The following is a 20,584-nucleotide window of genomic DNA, read 5'->3' as shown; positions in this document are numbered from 1 at the left end:
AGGTTTGGACAACTCGTTATGAACCCCAAAAAAACACATTACAGTACAGAGAATGGCAACTCCCAAGCACACAGAATCACCCTCACTGGTTAGCACACAGAGAAGGTACACAACAAGGAGAACAGTAACACGTGTCACATGAGCACAGTGATCGACGGATTAAATAGCCACCCAGAGAGGCTCGACTATGTGGCGTCATGGTGAAACAGTGACTATATACACATAAAATGCACACATAAATAAACATTGAAAGGTTTTTGAAATGTGCAAGATCTGCATTCATATATGGTCCTTTTCAAATTGTGGTTAAGCTGCGTAAATTTACCAGAAAAAAAAAGCCTAAATTCATGGCTCCTTGTCTCTATGAGGTTTTATCGTATACACATGGACACGCGAGCCCGAAGCCGCCCGCTATCTAAGCTTTTCTGCAGCAGAGAATTATGTAGGAGATGCGACGACAGGCTAATTCCAGCCTTTGTGGAGTGTGATGAAGGAGGCGGTAAAGGAGGAGCTGAGCCGAGCCGCCTGCCAGCTGAGCCCACGAACACCAGCAGCCAGCGGTTGCCAAGGCAACGGGCCATTGTGCCGGACCGCGAGTGCAGCGGCCCTTCACTGTGAGATGTGGAGGCTGAGTGTCACAGTGAGGGGAGGGAAGACTGTGGGGATGGAATGGGTGCTAGTGGAGGTGAATAGCACTTGATTTGGGGGCGGAGGGGGTTGAAATGAAGAAGCGGGGTGGGGCCTGTATAAATACTTGATGAGAATTTGTTCTTGGCTACACTGAAGGTGGCGGCTGCAAAGCCAAGAACACAGTGCCTACACCTACCTCTGCTCTGACCATCTGGTCCCCGGAGAATTCGGCACTCTTCAATCTGGCCGAAAGACGAGAACATCATTCTGATCTCATTCTCGCCGTATTTCTTTGAAACCATTCCGATGAAGAGTTTTCTGTCTTCTACCGCTGCAGAGGGATAAAAAAAAATTCAGTTATAGCCAGACGATTATGGAGCTATGAAAGCAGCAGTTACGTCAAGCGCAAAATCTTGCACCTCTCTCAATGTTCAAGCTCACTCCTCGTCGTGCTGACACATTTTCTGCCTCTCACCAAAGGTGCAAGGATCTTGAGCAAATCTCTGCAACTTGCAGCTTTGTTTTCCCTGTGTCCACTTCTCTAGACTGATGACTATATCATCCATTTGTGCTGTCCTCCAGATCCTCTGTGCCTGGTCTATCCCTCAACCCTTAGTGCCTTTTAAAATCCTTAAATCCTCCTAACCCTTTACACCATATGGGAATTGTGTATTGCAGCACATTCCCAGAACTAAGTCCTTTTCAGGTCTTAATTTTGGCATTTAATAGACACAATCCAGCCCCTGCCTTTTTAAAAACTCACACCACTATTTTCTTGGCTAAACTTTTGCCTCAACATTAAGAATCCTTCAGCTGGTGTCACCATGCTTTTCAGATGAATCCACTCACCACTTGTTTTCTCACTGTCTGCAGGTTTCATCTGGATAGGATGATGCATCTGAGAAAAAAAAAAAAAAGGGGGTAGAGGAATAGTTATCAAATCTGTTACCGTTCTACACCATGTACGCAGGGCCTTGTTATTTTTCATCACTAAAATATCATACCTTCACACTAGCCCCCCCCATCTTCAAGCATTTCTCTCTGCTTCTTATTTTGTTCTCACTCCAAGACCATCATCCCTCACCACTGCAAGTATCTGGCTTGATGGCAGGGATCAAATTCTCTAGTATCTAATTTCACTTCTCGCTGTAGTGCAGAACTGTGAATGATCTTATCGATTCTTCCGGTCAACATCCCTCATCATCTTTAGAATGGTTCGAAGAGATGGTTGACAAGAAAGCTATTCCTGTATTGGTTTCTAATGAACAGGGAGTTTTTTTCAGATTTTGATGCAATACTTTTGTCATGACCCCCTACAAATCATCATATTACACACATGTACACACTGAGCTGTGAAAATTCTAATTCAAGTCAGCTTAACATCTCTGAGCACATTGCCGCTTCTAAAGCCGTGTTCATTATGTGAAAAAAAAAAAGAATGCTTAAAAGATGTGTCACTGCAAGACGTTCGATAAAAACTTTTGTCCAAGGCAATTCACACAACTTCAAGCAAATATATTTTTAGCACATTTACCTTCCATGTGAAAGAAGAAATAAATCTGGCTGCGAGATGCCTGAGCAGGTTGTACTTATGAGAAGTGGTGGGTTTGTTTTTGACAAGCACTAAAGAGAAGCAGACAGATGGTCTGCTCGGTATGGGTACTGGCTAGCGTCACAGACGAAGGCGAGCGAGGCACAGAAGGGAGAGAAAAAAGGGAAAGGGAAACAAGCTTTTCCACTGTCGTGCGAACCAAACTCGGTCACCTGCAGTCGATGCAAGTAATGGAATGAGCGGGAATTGGGGTTCGAGAGCTGAGCTGTTTGACCACACTTTATTTGAAACGTCTGACTGATTGATAGTCCTTCGGTGAAGACCGCTGGGCCTGTATACTCAGCCCACTACACTCATTTATCAACCTGGTTCAATATTTACCTGTGACCTCACTGACTGTGGCTCCTTTTCCAATAGACTGAGCTATTGATTTAATCGATGCCACCAGTTGTTTGGTATAGATTGAACTGATTGCAAGGAAAGTAATTTAGAGTGGTGTATAGGCATTGCTAATTTGTTGAGGTTTAACAAGCAACTGCACTTATTCCAGTTGACTGGGCTTTAATCTAACCAGATAAATCAGGTGAGGAATTAAGAGATCATGCTCACTCACGCCAGATTCCATTGGTAAAAAAGGTTTTAACTCTCCTCTTTACCTCTGAATTTAGGAAACAAGTGTAGAAGTGCATCAGTGATTCATGCAGACAAGCATTCATAATTTGCTCTACTTTGTGGCAATTGGGTCATTTGCCTGAATAACCCACTGCCCGGTCAGGCACCCTTTTCCTGATACCTGTGTATGGGTGTGATGTTAGTGCATAGTGGGAGCTGAGATATTTCACAGGCCATACTGGCGTTTGGTGAGCTGAGAGCTCATTATCGGCCGGCACACCGCTCACAGTCTGCACCGGAGATGTAGAGGGGCTCAAGCTGCTAAAAGCAGCCCATACTGTGCTTACTCACCCCACTTAAGGTCTTTATGTTGTGCATTGCATTCTGGGCCTCCAGTGCAGCCTTTCTTGTATAAAAAGTTACAAAACAGCATCCTGCGGAGAAAAAGCACAGTTACAAACAATAGGTGAGGGGAAGGAGGCAAACAGCATTAAAACACAACCCATACAGGCAGTAAATGTAATATGACAACTACTTCAGAGCAGGTAAGAAGCTAAATGGATGAAAGTATTCTCTCTGCATATATCACGTTAGAAACGTGACTGGATATTCTTAATGCCGACAGTTTGATCGCTCGTGTAGTAGCTTGCAGTGAGGACACTGGAGTAATGAGATTGTTTTTCTGTCACTTGGCCATAGAGAGGACAACAAGGTTGGATTGCTGTCAGGACATACTGTTGCACAGTCCGCAGGTCAACACAGCTTGGGCAAGTCAGGGCACAGTACCAACACAATAGGGAGAGACGTGCCGCATTGCATAAAGCTCCAATCACACTCGACATACATATCAGAGCCCTAAAAACAGCACAAAGAAACATGAGGGAGCAGAAGCAAGAGCAAGGAAGAGGAATAAGAGGAAGAAAGAGATAGTGGGGGAGGGGTTTTTTTTTTTAAAGCGGGGGAGGGAAAAAAAGCCTCTCATCCTTCCGTCCCAGTAGACTGCCAGTGGCGTTCCAGCCTGTCAGTTTCACTGGGCTGGGGAAGTGGAGCACTGCAGCGTCTTTGACCTACATAGTGTGTATTATGCTGTTACTGGAGCTCCCAGGCTGCAGGGAGGGCTGAACTCTAATATGCATCGAGCTGCTCTCTTCTCTCTCTCAACCAGCTGAGTTTCTCTCTCTCTCTGCTGCCGCTTAGCCCTGCCTCCGATTTACCGGAGCTAAATAAACCATCCGGAGAGGCGTGATAGTTATCAGATGATTTTTTTCATGACCTGCAGTAGATGCGACCTAAAAACAGCCAACCAAAACGGAAGTGGGATTACAGCAATTTCAAAGAGCAAAGCTAACAAAAGCAAGATTGATGACATAAAAAGCAGGTGAAGGTTGTATTATCTGCCATGCAAATAAACATAAGCCTGATAGCATTGGGTTGTTGTGCTTTGATAAACCTGCCATCACTTCTCCCAGCAGGAGTTTGGCTAGAAGGGAAAGGTAGACGGGAGTGAAACTCATGGGTGTGGGAGTGCCACTGAAACTAATTCACCTCACACAGGCTGGAAGAGCCAAAGACCACTGTGATCAGGCCAGATTATCTATTAGAATACATTAACATGCATTAACATGTCAATAGGCCATCACAGCTGACACTCCACACAGATCAGGGGAGGGCTCTTCTTTAAAAAGGAGGCTTTGAACTCCTTAGCCTCCCAATGAACTACTCAGTGTTGGCTGTATATTTATATACACACTGCATATAAAGCACCCGGGAGATTTTCTTGTATACCTTTGAACACATTCAGGATTGTTTGATGTCAGATGTTTACATTTTTGGATAAAAAAAAAGCCTGATAATGTGGATCTAAGTGCTGTCTTAATGCAGGTGTGGTAAAAGAACTCAGGGTGTGTTGCTGTCCGGGCTCTGACAAATGAAAGGCTGTTTTAGTCAAATAGCCATGGTGAAGTGGAAAACCAAAGGTACTACATTGAGATTTAAACCAGGAACCACAAGTTCCATCTTTGCATACATCTATGTAAAGTGCTGCTGTTCAACCAATGTTTGCAGGCATGAGAGATAAGTGATTAAAAAGGGACTATAAAAGCAAGAAAGGCTCATGACTCAGAAGTAGTGCTGTGGTTGGTCTGTCTGTTGCAGGTGACACACATACAAAACTGGGAAAAAACCTAGGATATGGCTGCATGGAGCATGGGTGAGATAAATTTGAGATTCAACTGTTTGTACCTTTTCTAATATATATATTAAGTTGGCATCTTGGTCACAGCTCAGTTATAAAATCCTACCGCAGCGCTTAGTGTCTCTCCTGCTGGGCTGCTGACATCGCTGTCAGCTGGTATTAATTCGGCGTATCACCGATAGTTCGTGCTATAGCTGTACACATTCCCCTGACGGGAATGGGCACGCAGTTCTCTGCAGGCACGAAGAACTGGGCAAACAACTGACACCGGAGTTGAAAGTGTCGGATTGGCTAACAGCAACGGTTGACGACACAATCGTAAGAGTTCGAAACGAATCAACCTAAAAGTTCTACGGCTAATGTGAATAGTCCAACACTCAGCACACTGACGAATGATGCAACTTTGTCACGAACTCAGTCAGTCACGGACATTGATGTTTTTGGGCTGGCCCCACAGTCTGACCTAAAATAAGGATAAACTATTCGGTGTGTAAAATCATTGATTCACCTGGTTATTAAACCAATTTTAGACTTAAAGGCCGATAAGGGCTAAATAGAGCCAATGGTTTTGGACAAACCTTAAAAAGTAATAGCAATGGCTGGCTTGACACCTTCAATGGTGGTCAGATATGGTGGTATTTCAGGGTCATGAAATGGTTGTTCATCATCAAACATGGTCCCACCACATGAAAGCCAAAGAGGGGATTAGTGCCTTTAGTCATAGTGAATCATCCAACCATCAGGGGAATTGAAATTTGGGTGATGTTGTAAACCCAGGACAGTTACATCAGGGAACCAGTTTACTTTATTCACCTGCAGTTAGCTACGGGAGACTGAGCACTTCCAGTGGCACTTTGCAGCACTCTGCAGACAGCAGGCTTCCACTTCAGTCTCCTCTAATTGTAACCTAAACTGAATTGCTCAACTCGAGCACCATTTCTAAGGTGAGCCCATCGATGGACGGCTTAATGGAAAATTGCAGCTGAGTAACACTTCCTTCATACTACGCTGCTTTTAAAGCCGAATGGCAACGTCTTCTATAAAGCAGGGTTATGAAAAAAGGTGTTATTTATTTAACCCTGAAACAAAAAGACTATTGAATGATCTCATCTGTGAGCACAAATCTAGCTGGGTTGCGTGTGCAGACGAGTAATGCTGTACATTGCCTAAGGGGAATTTGCTGAAATGTGATGGTAGACGATGTGGCAATAAGAGGGTTTTGTGTATCGTGCTTGCCCACTTAAAGCAATGCAAGTAGCCCTAAGTTTATCTGTAGTTCTGGACACTTTGGCAGGTAACAAACCAATAATTAGATTTTCCTTATTTATTATTGCTGTGACTCAATACATCTTATATCCAGCCAACTAATCAATTAGATATTCAAAAAATGAATTATAGGAGAAACATTTTTGCTGACTATACCTTTGCTTTGAGGGGGATTCTGTGTACGATCGCGGAGGATGTTGATCTGATGCACAGCTCCATAGGGCTCAAAAAGCTCTTTAAGTTCCGTTTCTGACCAGGAGCGTGGAATCTGTCCCACAAACATCTTGATGGAGTCAGGGTCTGGCTGGTCCAAATGCTCCAGCGACCCATTCATCTTGCTGCCGTTGCTAAGAGAAACAAGCAAAAAGGCATTTGTAGTTAATATACACAAATAAATAAATAAATATAGTCTCTAGAAAATTCATTTCTTCGGGATCAATCAGTGGTGTTGTATCAAGTCCACTCAAAACTGACAAATTATCAATAAGGACCACAGGGAGACCCAACACTTCAATAACAAAGACTAATGTGACAGAGAACCTCCCGCCGTGTTGTGCATGTGTGAAAGGCAGACTACAGGTAACAAGGTGGCCAATTCTCCAGATTTTACCCTGAGGCTTAGGAGATATCACAAACACACAAAACCGGTTCTACTATAGCTCGGTCTTTTCGTTTCATCAGTTTAGTTTACAAAATAAATGGATAGATTTGTTGTTACAACAATCATGTTGTTTCTCTTAAAAATGTAAACATTGGAATTAGCCAATTATGGTTTTAGAACCATTCTTTCAAAAGTTAATCACAAACCAATTTTTATACTGTTTTAGCTAATTTGCTGAACGAATAGGGCATGAATCTTTCAATGGCAGTGTGTGAAACCAATAACCAAAACATACTGAGTCATTCTATAGTGATTTATTGTATGGGTTAGACTGTCTTTAATGAAAAACACCAAGCTATGATAGTTCCGTTACATGTCATTGTGCCCATATTATGGCTACTTAAAAGGTCCATAATTTTAAATTGGGGGTGGATTAGAATATGTTCCCATTGCTGTAATGTTCAATACAAGCGTTATTTGTTCCATACAGTTCCTCTTTTCACCCTCTGTCTCTCCATTTCATTTTTTGTGTGACCTCACAAAAAGCCTAGTTCCTTACAGAGACTTCCTGATAACCTGTAAACTCATGTGTAGGCACGTTAACAATGGCAACATACCATACCAGTTCAAGCTGAAGCAGCCAGTACGCTAGTTGCATGATACTAGATATTGAAGGTGATTTACGGCAAAAAGCCAGGAATGCATACAAGGCATGTGAGGCACTTCGGGAGCAGTATATTCTGTGCGAGAAGGACTCGCATTGCAACTTTTACGAGCACAAAAAAGGGGAAACCCAAAAATCATTATGAGCGCTTTTCAATGGTTTCTAAATCCTTAGCAGTGTGACTGTTTAATGTTTAAACCCAAGTAGATGCTGAAACAATATATTGTTCACGGAAATGGATGGTGTAAACCACTCTGAATTGCATAGTCAACAACATATCGAGCAACAATCTGGGTGATGGTGGGTAGTACAGCAATGATGATGTTTAAAATACTAAATGGTGCCATTTAACATTGAGGGAAGCCTTTGAGACAGACAATCAATACCAGTTTACCTAGGACTAAAGGATCTTTATCTAACACAAAATCAAGCATATAAATATTTCCTGACAGTGGTAAAGATGCTGGAAACAGTGAGGCCACATCAGCAGCCATCGACAGATATTGATGCATGTAAATTATGTTAAGGATAAAGTATCACTCCATTACTCAGTGAAGTACCACAGAGGATCAAGAAGGACCACTGTTCACAAGTATAAGACAGAAAGTGGCGACTATAGTACACAGTCCAGTGACAAAAAGATAACACTAAAGATACATTAAGGTAGAGACAATTTAACACACAGACCTTTGGACACGAGCCATCCATCTCTTACAAATTGATCCCAGTCGTTCCGCAGAAACACCGAACTCCTTGAGGGACTTAAATGACATGCTAACAAATCACACTTCGGTTCCTTTTTTTTTTGTTTTAATCCAACTCCTTTCCTCAGCTTTTTCTTCCTGGAGGCCGTCGATACATTCAAATAATGATATAAACTGAAAAATCCCTCCACTGAAACAAAAGCCTCTCCACCAAAAAAGGGGTGAGTGCCCCCTCCTCCCACAAGCTTCGACAGCTACACAAAAAAGGCACAGCAGAGCTCTAAACCTCCAAGAATCGCTGGTTAGCAGAAACCGATTTTGCGGTACATCTTCTCTTCAGGCGCTTTGGCGATGGTACAGAGAGTAACCTACAGCTTCTTCAGCACAGCAGGGGAACAATCACATATTGTTCCCCCATGCTGGAGAACACTATTCACCGTTCCTCTACAACACAATGGGCCGAGTCAGAGAGATGCTTCGGAACAGATAGAAGCCTACATCTGCTAAGGCCACAGTACTGAGTGAGACCATTTATCCCGTTTTGCCAGTGACACTCCCGACGCCATTTTGCTGAGTGCCCTTTGATGAGTGCTCACAGTAAAAATGGCAAATCTCACTTGAAAAACTGGATTCATTCAAAAACACGAAGGCTCAAAATAAACCCACTTTTACATTAATTAACGTGCCCCAGCCCCCCTGTCCCTTTAGTTAAAAACAAATTTAAATGTAACTAGAATGGTGCTCAGAGCGCATAACTCCACAAAGAACCAACATTCCTCTTGTGAAAACACATTTAAATTCACTAGACCTGGATTTTTATTTAGAGCTGCAGAAAATTACTGATTTATAAAAGTCCTCAAACATGCCTGATTTCATGAATTATTCTTCATGTTATGCCCCACTCCTCCGCAAGGAGTAGTTTCTGTGTAATACTGCTAACAAACGCACACAAAACCTCCTCGGTGAAGGTAATAATAAATTCTTGGGCCTACCTATTTAACCCCCACAAATGAAAAAATTACCTCAGTCAAAAATTTACATTATGCAATGAACTTCAATTAAAAAATCATTTATTGAAATTGCTTGCCTAAAATGCTAACAAGGTGGACAGACAGCACTGTCACTCTAGGCTGTATTGAGTTGAACCTCAAAAGAGAAAAGTGACTGGATGGTTAAAAGTAAAAAAGACACTTAGGCTTGACAAGTAAAAGGTGCGAATGCTGCTGCTCTTGAATTAAAACAAGTGGTTCAACATTTCTGGAATTTTAAACAAAATAGTAATGGCGAGCCCAACTCTGAAGGTTATGAAATCCATTTATCTTAAAGCTCAGAAAAATATGGAGCCTGCACAAGAAATGTTATGAAACCAAGTAAGTGATTCTTTTACCTAAAATTACCTATGACTAGTTCTGCTAACTTAGGTAGCAGGAAGATGACAGTGACAGACAAGAAGTAATATCTATCCGTGGAGCTATGGAACTGTTTAGGAAGTATATTATTATGTCAATAGAGAATTATGCAAGTATAAAAAGGTGTTTGAAACACTTGATAGTTTTGTTGAAAACACAGTGGGTTCAGTGAGATGTTTGTGTGGGTCGCTTTTTCATTTTTCCCGCTAAAGATTTAGGCTCCACAAATTAATCTTTACTCGCCTCAGACATTGTACATGTTTGCACATAATAGATTGTACCAACTCCAAAATCCTACAACTGATTGTCAATAAAGCGCTGTTCCGCTCCCTACAGCAGCCGGCAGGGTGCTCACAGACAATATTGATGAAGTCCTCTTTCTGAGCTTCCACAAACAGCCCTGCGAGGTGGCAGCTCATCATGCTCAAAGACACCCCGCAGCAGCTGACGACTTCTTTAGAGCCACGACAGTTGCATGCTTACTGTTGCACCATCCATTAAAAACTGGTGATTTATTTGGACCATGTGTCTGTCCTGTTGAGCTCTGACCGCGCAAGCATGTCAGCGACACCTTTGCTGTGCCCATAATAGAAAGCCAGCTAATTTGTCTCCTAATGTACATGGATTTTGAAAGCTCAGCATCGTATGCTTGGACGATACTCAACCTTAAACCTCCAGGCGTCACACCAACAACACGTCACATGATTTTGTTATGTCACCACTGCTGATGGCAAACAATTTCTTGATTCTCTACACTGTTTGTGGGCAGTTGCCTTTTTAATGTACGATGGCACATGAAATGTGAACTAAACTATCACATGTTGCTTTAGTTAAAATATTGATCAAACAAGCCTTTTTTGGGGGTAATGTTGACACATTGCTGAGTCGCTTCCTGTTTTGAGTTAGAGTGAAACTTGCTTCTTTGCTTTGAACTGTTTCTGCAACAGCACACTGCTGTAATGCTTTATTGAGGATAAAAAAATGTCAAAGATCGCACGGACACGTAATGCTTCTGGGAAATAAATCTGTCAAATGAAACAGCTGTTTGCTAGTAGTACTCTCAAAAAATAAACGAGATGTTTCTTTTTTCAGGAAACCAATGGCCTTATAATCTGATTCACCAAGACACAGAATGACTCTAATGCCTTGGTAATATCTTTGACATCTGTCACGCACGATGTAAAGGCTTTCTCTTCTAACTCCATGTATTTTCTTCACAGCACAAACAGTATTTGTTAAGTTAAATAAGGTTTCACAAGCTAGGAATAAACAAAACCTCATGAAAGACCTGACGTTGTGACTTGAAAACTGGCCACAGAAAAAAGGACCGATTTTCTGTAGGAACCTTGAGCAAGAATCACTGAGACTCATGGTCAAGGTTTGGGGGAAAAAAAGATGAAGAATGGATATCGGTTGAGGCGAGAAAAGAAGACTATACATTACTTGATTTCCATACATAGTGGTCTGCCCTAATCAGCACACTATGGTTCTGATCATTAGTTATTAAGATTTGTTCGTCCTGGTGTTAACTCCAACTCAGCTCAATATGGCTTGATTTCCTCGTTGAATTTTTCTGTTTGATGAAGACAGACATGTTCAATCAGCCTCTGAATGGGCAGCATGTTAACAGACAGACAGCATCTGATGACGAGGTCCGCCCCATTAGCCCCATAATCAAACCGAGTGTCCCTGGTGATTATAGATGACGTTGCTAAAGTTAAGCTTGTGTGAATGAACAGTGTAGTCTCGCATCTCCACAGCATCAGCGGTATGGAAATAGGTCCGACTATACCCAATATTCTGCGAGGGGAAAAACGCTATGGCTTGCTTGTATTTCTTTAAACCAATTCCAAATGTCTTGGCCAGCAAAAAAAATTGTGTTGTGAGGGAACGTCTTTTGGTGGAGCATTTGCACGAGTGGAACTCAGTTCAGACCTTGGTTTTTGAGGCAAGGTTTGTGTCACACCTTGGTTTTAGGAATAACCAAAATGTTCCCATCACTTCAGTGTGCCTGAGTTGTCTGCAATCTCAGGGTTAATATTCGTTTTGAGCTAATTAAACTAGTCTAGCTACTTTCATAGCATATTCCACCACACAAACAGTGGCGTTGGATAGACACTCAAGGCATTTCTTAGATACATGCACACATTACGCAGCAGAATTCTTTCATGGCGGTAATGAAACGGACACCACTGCTATTTTCAAATACCCTGGGATACCATGTTACTGCCCAACCCCATACATGATCCCAAGCTTCATCAAATCTGTCTATTTTTAGCGTGTAGGTTACCAGCTTGGGGGTTGGTCTTGTTTCTCATAAAGAAGGGGATTTTAAATTCAGTATCCGGAGAGCAACAGGGAAAGAGACTACAGCCCAGAATAGGCACCCAATGGTAGGCTTATATCCACAGTCTACAGGCAATTAAATAAACTCTGCTTACACCTCTGTCAGCATTAGATGGAGCATGAGTGTAACTGTTCAGGTGGAGCTCACCAACATCCTTACCAAGGCTTCTCAAATAAAGAGACAAAGTCCACTAAAAGCAGCAATTAGACTTGATTACTTTAACAGTAGTGCTTACTGCACACTTACTCATCCATTATCCTAACCTATTAAGGGCAGAAGATCTATAATACACTACCCCACTTACTAAACATATAATTATTTGCTTTCAGTTTATGTCAACAAATACCTTACATTTATCTATAGTTGTGTCCAAAAAATCCCTCCATCATTCCCTACTTCCTATAAAGACACTCAGTAGTTTCCACTAAAGTCAGCAGTGAATATGATTTTCATGAAATTTCGCTCTAGATCAATAAAGAATCTAGATTCAGATTAACTCTAGAATTAAATTTTCAGATGTATAAAAATTGGACATACACTGTAGGACAGTGCCACGGATACTCTTTTTTGTAGGTCTGCAAAAATTAAATTATTTTTCTCCTTTATAATCCCCCACTGCTGAAAATGATGCAGTGTTACCCCTTTTAGCAACGGGGTCAGTCCAGCCAACTGCCCTAATCCATTACTGCCACTCCTCACTTGTCCACTCAAGAAGTCCTTTTTTAAAGCCAATCAGCTGATTCCACCTCATGTGAACTGCAGCCACAGACTTCTGGCTCACAAGCACACTGACCTGGTCAGTGAATTATCTTGATAACATTATGCCATTGATATCCAATTTCAGGATGACAGGCTCGGTTATTTTGCTGCGTCAACATACCCCTGCTAACTGGACATAAGTTAATAACTTAACAGTCAAGTAGCACTGACGAATTTATGGCCATAGTGGGTGCATCTGGTCTTAGGTAACCCTGTTCTAGAATATTATTTTGCTTGCAAAAGAATTTGCTCAACCTTCGATCACAACCCCACACTGCAGATAGGGGACATGATTAGGAGCCTTCCCAGGCTGTGAGCACATTGCAGTTCTAGGACAGCCAGTCTCGTAATTATAGCAGCGCCAAGCTAGCAGCAGGAGCAGAGAAACAGGTGACAGGCTAGATCAGAGTCCTCCTACTCTTGGCCTTCAACATCTGGTTGTATGGCACTCTCCCACCACTGCCACCCTCACGAGGGAAAAGAACAGCTGGTCTGAGCAGCCCCCGGACACTGTGCCAAGATCCTACACTTCACACAGATCATCAGCTCCCCGGCCACAACAAAAGGGATCACCGAGACGCTTAGCTTACTGACACAGCACTATGGCCGTGTTAGCTGCCAAAGGATCCCGCTTAAGCCCTGATAGTCACTCTCACTGTCAACAATCAGAGGGATAAATCAATCAAGTACAGCGAGGGCAAGATCTTATAACCAGCTCACTGTTGTCAAATTTCACATGAGATATTCTTCAAAAAACACCCATCAACATGTGAAATATTACTAAAATAAGGTTTAAACCAAGCATACATTTCCCCAAGATTTTGCAATGTCATATTGTAGTATTAGGCAGGCATGCAACTAAAAAATATTTACATTACTGATTAATCTGTCATGTATTTTCTGATTTAATTAATTGTCTGGTGTCATTGATTTGTGAAAACAATGAAAATGAGCATTAAAATTTCCCAATTTACAGTCACTTAAAAGAAAAACAACAAATCCTCACAATTAAAGTGTTAATTTTAGTAGTTGATAAATACAAGAATACAACCACCTGAGGTTGAGGATAAGCTGCACATCTTGGTCCTACATTAAATATAAAGTAATAATTAGGAGTTGTCAGTCAAATAAAACAATATAATAAATGAGGTCATCCTGGGTATTTTTCACTGTTTGGTGACTTTTATAGATCAATTAAACTAACAACCAAAACGGCAGGTTAGAACCACTCTAGGGAAATAATCTTAACAGACCAAGGATCCATTTTGTGGCCAAATAAAGACACGAGTCCTCAAAGTGCAAACATTTGAATTTCAAACAATCTTGTAAAAAGCGAGCGGTGGGTTTTGTAAATGTTATCGTCAATCAGGATGAGTTGATGTTATGTGGAGAGGACACAGGCTACAATATGGACCTCTGTGCTAGGTCTTTCCCTCGCTTGTTTACATGCCCTGTCACAAGATTCCCATTAATGGCTCAATAATGTAGGAAACCACGTGCTCGGTTCCGTTAAGTAAGCACTCCACATTCAACATGGAGGGGGGGTCACCAGTGGCCGAGAGCTGCGGCTAACGAGGGGAGCTAGCTCGGCAGCTAGCACAGGCAGTGTGTGCGCGGTTGTCTTCACTCATGCTGTTGATTTAAGCAAATAAAGCCGAAAAACAAACTACAGCCTAGTCTGCAACGTTGTGTATTATAAACAAACTTCAAGCAAAGTTAACACGGAAACTCCTCTCAACACACTTCCTATTTCAAACCGTGCATTACCCACCTATACAACACGTACCGTTTGACGCCCATGTTAACTTACCCACTTGTAAATAACTAACTAGACAACACTGCGGAGCTGTGTGTGTGTGTGCAGCACCGAAGAGAACACACTCCGGGCTGCTGGCGTTTGAAAGCTAATCGATGCTGCTTTTTCTGAGCCCGATACCGAAACGTGTGATGTCCGGAAGCACATGTCACTTGACTATTGTAGCGCCGAGCAAACTGCGTTTCCCCCCCGGAACCGCTGCGAGCAACACGGGTTAGCCCCACCGCGGGTGCTCGGTCGTATCTGGTGGGTTGTGTGATAATTATGTAGTCGACTTCAAATGTGGATACATGTGTTATTTGGTAAGTTGAAGCGAACTACTCCCAACTCCCAGGTGAGCGTATCGTATCATTAGCAACATTAGCATCCCTGTAGGCAGTTAAGCTAACGCTAGCTAACTCCCAACTCGCCCTGAACTGTCTCCTGCGTGCGTGCGTGTGTTTTAGCTTCCTCTCGAAAAAACCAACGCTGCCCTCCACAACACAGCTCGGTGGTTGGGTTACTTACAGTGAATCGCTCGAAGCCATTAGCCGACTCTCCGTCAGGGGGTGGAAATCCATGTTGAACGCAGAAGTCATGCTCCGAACGCCGTCTGTCTAACAATGAAAGGCGACGTGCGCTCCGCTCGCTCTCAGGCGGCTCGACAACTCCTGCGAGACGGCGAGAAGACGAGGCAGAACAGGTGCAGGGAGGGAGGGGGTGTCCTCCTCAAAACTGCATCAGAGAGCCACTGAGAGGTGGTGGTGGTGGTGGGAATGTGCGCCGGTGGTATCCGCCTTTATTCCTTCCTCCTAATTTCTCCCTCTCTCCGTCCCCCGACTGAAATAAACCCAGGCAGAGACACGAGTGTGACTGCACAGCGAGCTGCAGCAAACCAGAGGCGTGGTCTGCCCCTCCAACAAAAGTCTGAATCCACGCTGCTGCTGCTGCTGCTGCTCACTGAGCTGCTACTCCCACGTAAAATCACTGTAATGTCTCCACGGGGACCTGCACATGGCGATCCACGCCGATTTATTTGCAGATTATGATGTTTAAAGTGCTGCAGCATCACCACAACAGCCTTTTAAAGAGCCCTCCGTCATTTCCAGACAAATACAAAATGCACATGAGAAGAAACAGAGCCTCACTATGAAGGGAGGTGAGCCTGTGGATGAGTCAGGGATCTAATCGTCCTGATTAGAGAGACATTTATCGTTTATAGCGTGACTCACGGTACGATGCGATACGTGATACACGGCCAGCGATGACCTTAATATCACGATACAGCGATTCTGCAATAATCCACAATCGTATAATGCTAATTTACGATATCTGTCAGACTGAAGAAAACAACAAAATGCCCCTAAGGAGGTACAGTGCAGTGCAAAGTGCATTTATTCACTGCATTTTAATGTCAGCTTCACAAAGTTTGACATAACCTGTGAGCTCTCAGTGCCTCTTTAGTCTTTCACAAACACACTGTAATTTGTACATTTCAACATGTGCCATCAAACCATTGTAAAAAAGCCATAAACTGGCCAAAGTCCAAAATATAAAACTGAATAACTAAATATCGATACTTGGCACCAGCATATTGATAATTGTATCTCATGAGCCAGGACGACGATAAATTTCCCTTTCGATATTCTGTCCCACTTCTACTATATATAGTAACGAGGTCATCAGCACAGAGACTAATTATGTTGCTCCTGTTTCCAGCTTTCCTCAGCAATCTAAATTAGGCACCTGACCTTTTTGTTTAAAGAAATGAGATTATTGTGCACTTATTTTTTGCAACAACATTCAATCTCTCCCAATCCAAAAGTGAGATGGATGAAACAGTTTTTCTTGCTTTCTCCCCAGGGTCAGAGGTCACGTTCCCCTTTGTGCATGGCTGTGGTTGCCCTGGGGGAGCGGGAGCGGGAGCCTGTCTCCTTTTGTTGTGCAGGACTTGCAGGCGAGGCCTCTACACTTGCGGGGGAAAGGTAGAGGGGGTCATTGTCAAGTACTGTTTGCCTTTAGCAGAGAGGCAGGGTGGTGGTGGTGGTGGTGGGGACTCGCCTAATTATCAAACCATTCATTACCGCTCCAGCAGCTGCACAATCCGAAAATATTATTCATGGCGAGTGTTAAGAAACATCCCATTTGTGAAATCCGACTTAATCCTTGTATCCATAGCAATTTCAAGGCAACCTGGCATCAGCGCAGAGTGTGCTCTTTATTAAATGGTGCCTAAAAGAGGTTTGTATGCATAATGAGATATGCGACCTATTTTGCCATATACATGCAGACAAGCCCACAATGCAACATGCATTACCATTTATCTTGAGGGGATGCTATAAAAAGGTAGTGTAAACCTCTCTGGAGAATCAGGTTTCATTAAAATGGAGGAAAAATACAATAATGTCATCCCATCTTCAGCATCCACATATTTCCTTTGACTCAATTAGATCTCAGGGGACCTTCTTGAATAGATTTGTTAAGAAGTAAAGCAGGATTCTTGTAAAGAGCTGCCCTGTTTTTCTCGTGGGTATATACAATATATACAGGGAAGTGCATAATGTCATCGCAACAGTATTTATTTCCATATTTTGGCATCTATCTCCTTGTCATTTCTTCAAAGATGTTTACTGGGGCAGATTCCAGTGGCCAATACCTAGTTGCCGGCACCTTTGAATACTAGTCTCCTGTTCTTAATCTGAGATTATTACTACTGTAATCCTATAATAATCCCCCACACGTACCATGCTTTTGTTGTTTACATCAAATGTTTTCCCCTTGTGCAGTGGAGCCCGGGTCCTGCGGGTCACTCGTTATTATCCTGCATTTAAATTTTGCACCCTTTCATGTCAAGCTGCGCAGTGTAAAAATAGGCCAGTGTCAAAACCCAAATGGGTCACGCAGTGTATATTTTTGAACATCATCCTGGAGTCACGCTTTGTGAGAGCTCTGCCTCTCCTGACAGCGTTTGCAGAATGGCGACCAACTACAAATGGAGAAAATGGAGAGAGGGAACATCATCGTATCATGTTTTCTAGAAGAAATCTTCTGTGTCAAGATGTACTGAGCACATGTGATACCACCCTCTTATCAATGACCGGTTCTCCTACATTCATGCAAATTCCACAGTGGATATGAATGTTTCTTCTTGTTCTTTTACAGATAATTCTTATCATTTGTTGTTGCTGTTTTTGGACTGACGAAGGCCCCGGGCTGGTTTCAGTATCACAGAGGTTGGTGTTTTTCAGTGGCCTGTGCAATCCAGAGACAAACACCTGCATCACTGACACATTCACCTCTCTTTCTTCATTCATAGGGGATGCAAACATCGGAGCCCCTGTGGAACTTTGAAGGGAAGAGGAAGGTAAATTTAATGATGCAAACACACAAAGTGATTGATTTTTCTATTCAAATCCATTTAAGAACTAAAGCTCCACCTGAATGAATTATTTGTGTCATGTGAAGATGTCATTGATTTGAAAAGCCTGACTCAATAGATTTGAACACAGGGTTTTTGGATTCCAAATATATATGTATATAGATATTGGGGCACCAGGAGAAGCCTACCCCTCTGCCCTTCCCACAGTCACAATCACAGCAGGAAGAATGCCTCCACTGGGAACAATACATCCTATGACAATATCCAGCCTAGACAAAGAGGCAGTCCAAATACAGGCTGCTCCACAAAAGCTAGCCCAGATTTGAGTGAGGGGCCAACCCCGACGTACCTCATAGGCAGGTCCTCATTCCTGACAGAGATCCCAGCCGCAGAGGGGGGACAGCGCATGCTGTTGGCATACAAACTCTGCACCAGAGCCAGCTCAGAAGAGTGTTCCAACATCGGTGCTCTGGAAAAATCCACCCGGTGTAATGGACACTTTCTTCTCTTTCCCTCTTTCCTCTATGTGTTTCTCTCTCTTTCTCTGTCTCCCGCCCACTCTTTCTCCTCGGTTTAGTGCAGCAGAGCGGCGCCCACCCCCTTTGCTGACTGGCGTGGCTGAAATAATCCTCTCTGACAGCTCATCATGCGCTAATGCATTGTGTTGCCTGCGGCAGCCCAGTTTGCAGGCTGTAAAGCTGTGGCTATAGTAGCACCCCTGCGCTAATTGACACCCATATTAGGGAAACTTGGGGAAATTGGACGTAGATGATTTATTCCCACTGTCAGAGTTTGGGAAAATTAGAAGCAGTTGCCACAAGAGCTCATCCACAAGTTCTGGTTTTGTGGCATGTCTCTGTGGGTGTTAACAACAGTGCTACAAAATAAAGGTCAAAGTGAGGTACGCTCCTGGAAATTGGTTTACCAAACCTGATCACCTCATAACTGAGCCTATTATAACTGATATTCTCATTAAATAAACTGCCAACCTCTCATACTGTAGGTAAACATTACCATCCCCTGTCCAGCTCCTGTGAGTCGGCTGATAATAAACCTGTGGGTGACGGGGACAGAGCTTGCCATGACAATCTCATGACATCATTATTCTGGAGTATAAAGATAGCCTGTCAGGGCATAAGCAAACATTACAGTCAGCATGAATGCATCTTATATAAACCGTACTGTCGCTGGAGCTCACCATCAGGCTGCAGTCAATCTACGCTGGGACTGAAATCCCTGCAGGTTAATTTTACTGCCTGTGGTTCCAATGGTACATGTTCACCTGTGAGTAGACCCACAGCATCATGCACACACACACATGAGCTCTATAATTCTGCAGAAACATGTAGGGTAGGAATTTGTTCCATCAACCAAAGGCAGGATTCAGTTCACAGTGAAGAAGCTTTTACGGCAAAGACAACAGGCACATTCATTTGCTTTGGACAAAGTTAATTTGCATTAGGCAAAGCTCATTTGCCTACATCCCATGAGCCACATAGTTTTCCGTCGTGCTCATCACTGGTGAACATATCATCTCATAACCAACACGCTTCAAACACCACCATCATCTCATCCGATTAAAAATGAAAGAGCAATTTGTCTCGATATTCTTTGCACAAAACCCAGGAGAAATCAAATCTAGGCCTCGCTGTCCCATAGGTGCTGTGTCCCTTCAGAGCAAACCTGACATTAAGTAGGAAAGTCATCTGAAACAGGGTCATGTCAGTGCGTCCTGGTATCAGAACAGTCGACAGGGCCTGAGCGAAGAAGGGACTCCACTTCCTCCGATCGTGGCACAAATCCTCTTGGTTTCTGCCCCACATTTCTTTCTGCTGACATGAATATTTTAAAACACTGATGTTGAAATGCAGTTCTATATGATGCGTTGCTGCTTAATATATCTGTCAGTGCCACAGGCGTCATGTAGAGCACAGAGTAACAGAGAGGGGGTTTCTCTCTCTGCTGATCCGCCTGTGTACAAGCACTGAGAACCCTCTGCAGTAATGTTTTACAGTTAATTTATATGAAAAGCGGTTACAGAAGTAAAATAGTGCAACAGACATGGTGAGAAAATGCTGTAAGAAATGCACTTAGAACACAGGGAGATTCTGAAAAGCAGGAAGTGAATGCAGCCACATCCTGTGCACATCTCGGAGCCTTTTAGCTCATGCTGCACTTGTGCCTGTCATGCAAAAAGTCAAATAACAGCCCTGCAGGTGGTCTCATGAGAAGTGAAAGCTTTCCCTTTTTACCACTTTTAGGGTCCCTGGGGACTGACTGCTCGAGCAAATGCAGTCTGTGTTTTTGTGGGTTAAAACTGAAACTGTCACAACTGGGTGCACATTGTGCACTGTAGCGTGCTCAAATGTCAAGAACTGTTTTAACATTAAAGTAAAGAAGTAGTTTGTCATTTTCAATTTAAAGCATGTCACCCGTGTATGTGTAAATAAGCAGCACATGTTGAGCATTATATCATGCTTAAAAGGCAATGTAAGATAATAAAGATTTAATTTTCTTTAATGTGACAAGTCCCAGAGCTCTGTGTACCACCACCGCACAGAAACATATATGATCCAGCACATGCTAACAACAAGATGACATCTGACACCAGCATGAGTGACTACAGAGGGAGTGAGGGAGCCACTGCAACCAGGAGTGAAGTCTGTGTTTTT

The 20,584-nt window shown here is 42.9% G+C and overlaps 1 protein-coding gene and 1 long non-coding RNA gene across 12 annotated transcripts in view; one reads left to right on the top strand and one right to left on the bottom strand.

The window, feature by feature from the left end:
• LOC118110190 (CUGBP Elav-like family member 2) overlaps nt 1–18,479 on the bottom strand; it is a 30,327-nt gene extending 11,848 nt beyond the window's left edge. For 2 of the 11 annotated variants that reach the window (XM_035157857.2, XM_035157858.2), the window contains exons 1-5: nt 18,262–18,479; nt 6,411–6,601; nt 3,146–3,228; nt 1,480–1,528; nt 827–961 (exon numbers count right to left, since the gene is read on the bottom strand). In XM_035157857.2, the coding sequence (XP_035013748.1) occupies nt 827–961; nt 1,480–1,528; nt 3,146–3,228; nt 6,411–6,601; nt 18,262–18,374 (571 nt within the window). In that variant the 5' untranslated portion in view covers nt 18,375–18,479. Of the gene's footprint in view, nt 1–826; nt 962–1,479; nt 1,529–3,145; nt 3,229–6,410; nt 6,602–15,061; nt 15,416–18,261 lie in introns of those variants that run through there. The other 9 variants (XM_035157856.2, XM_035157855.2, XM_035157863.2 and 6 more) reach the window with 9 other exon arrangements.
• LOC124851889 lies at nt 14,583–20,436 on the top strand. Its single transcript, XR_007032734.1, has 4 exons — nt 14,583–14,856; nt 16,397–16,518; nt 17,696–17,766; nt 17,850–20,436. It is a non-coding gene; the product is annotated as an uncharacterized LOC124851889 (long non-coding RNA).
• Nucleotides 20,437–20,584: the final 148 nt, after the last annotated feature.

The sequence above is a fragment of the Hippoglossus stenolepis genome, chromosome 5 (genome assembly GCF_022539355.2).
Source record: "Hippoglossus stenolepis isolate QCI-W04-F060 chromosome 5, HSTE1.2, whole genome shotgun sequence".
Lineage (NCBI taxonomy): Eukaryota > Metazoa > Chordata > Actinopteri > Pleuronectiformes > Pleuronectidae > Hippoglossus > Hippoglossus stenolepis.
Note: the sequence above shows the minus strand (reverse complement) of the source record. Positions and strands in the feature narration are given on the sequence as shown.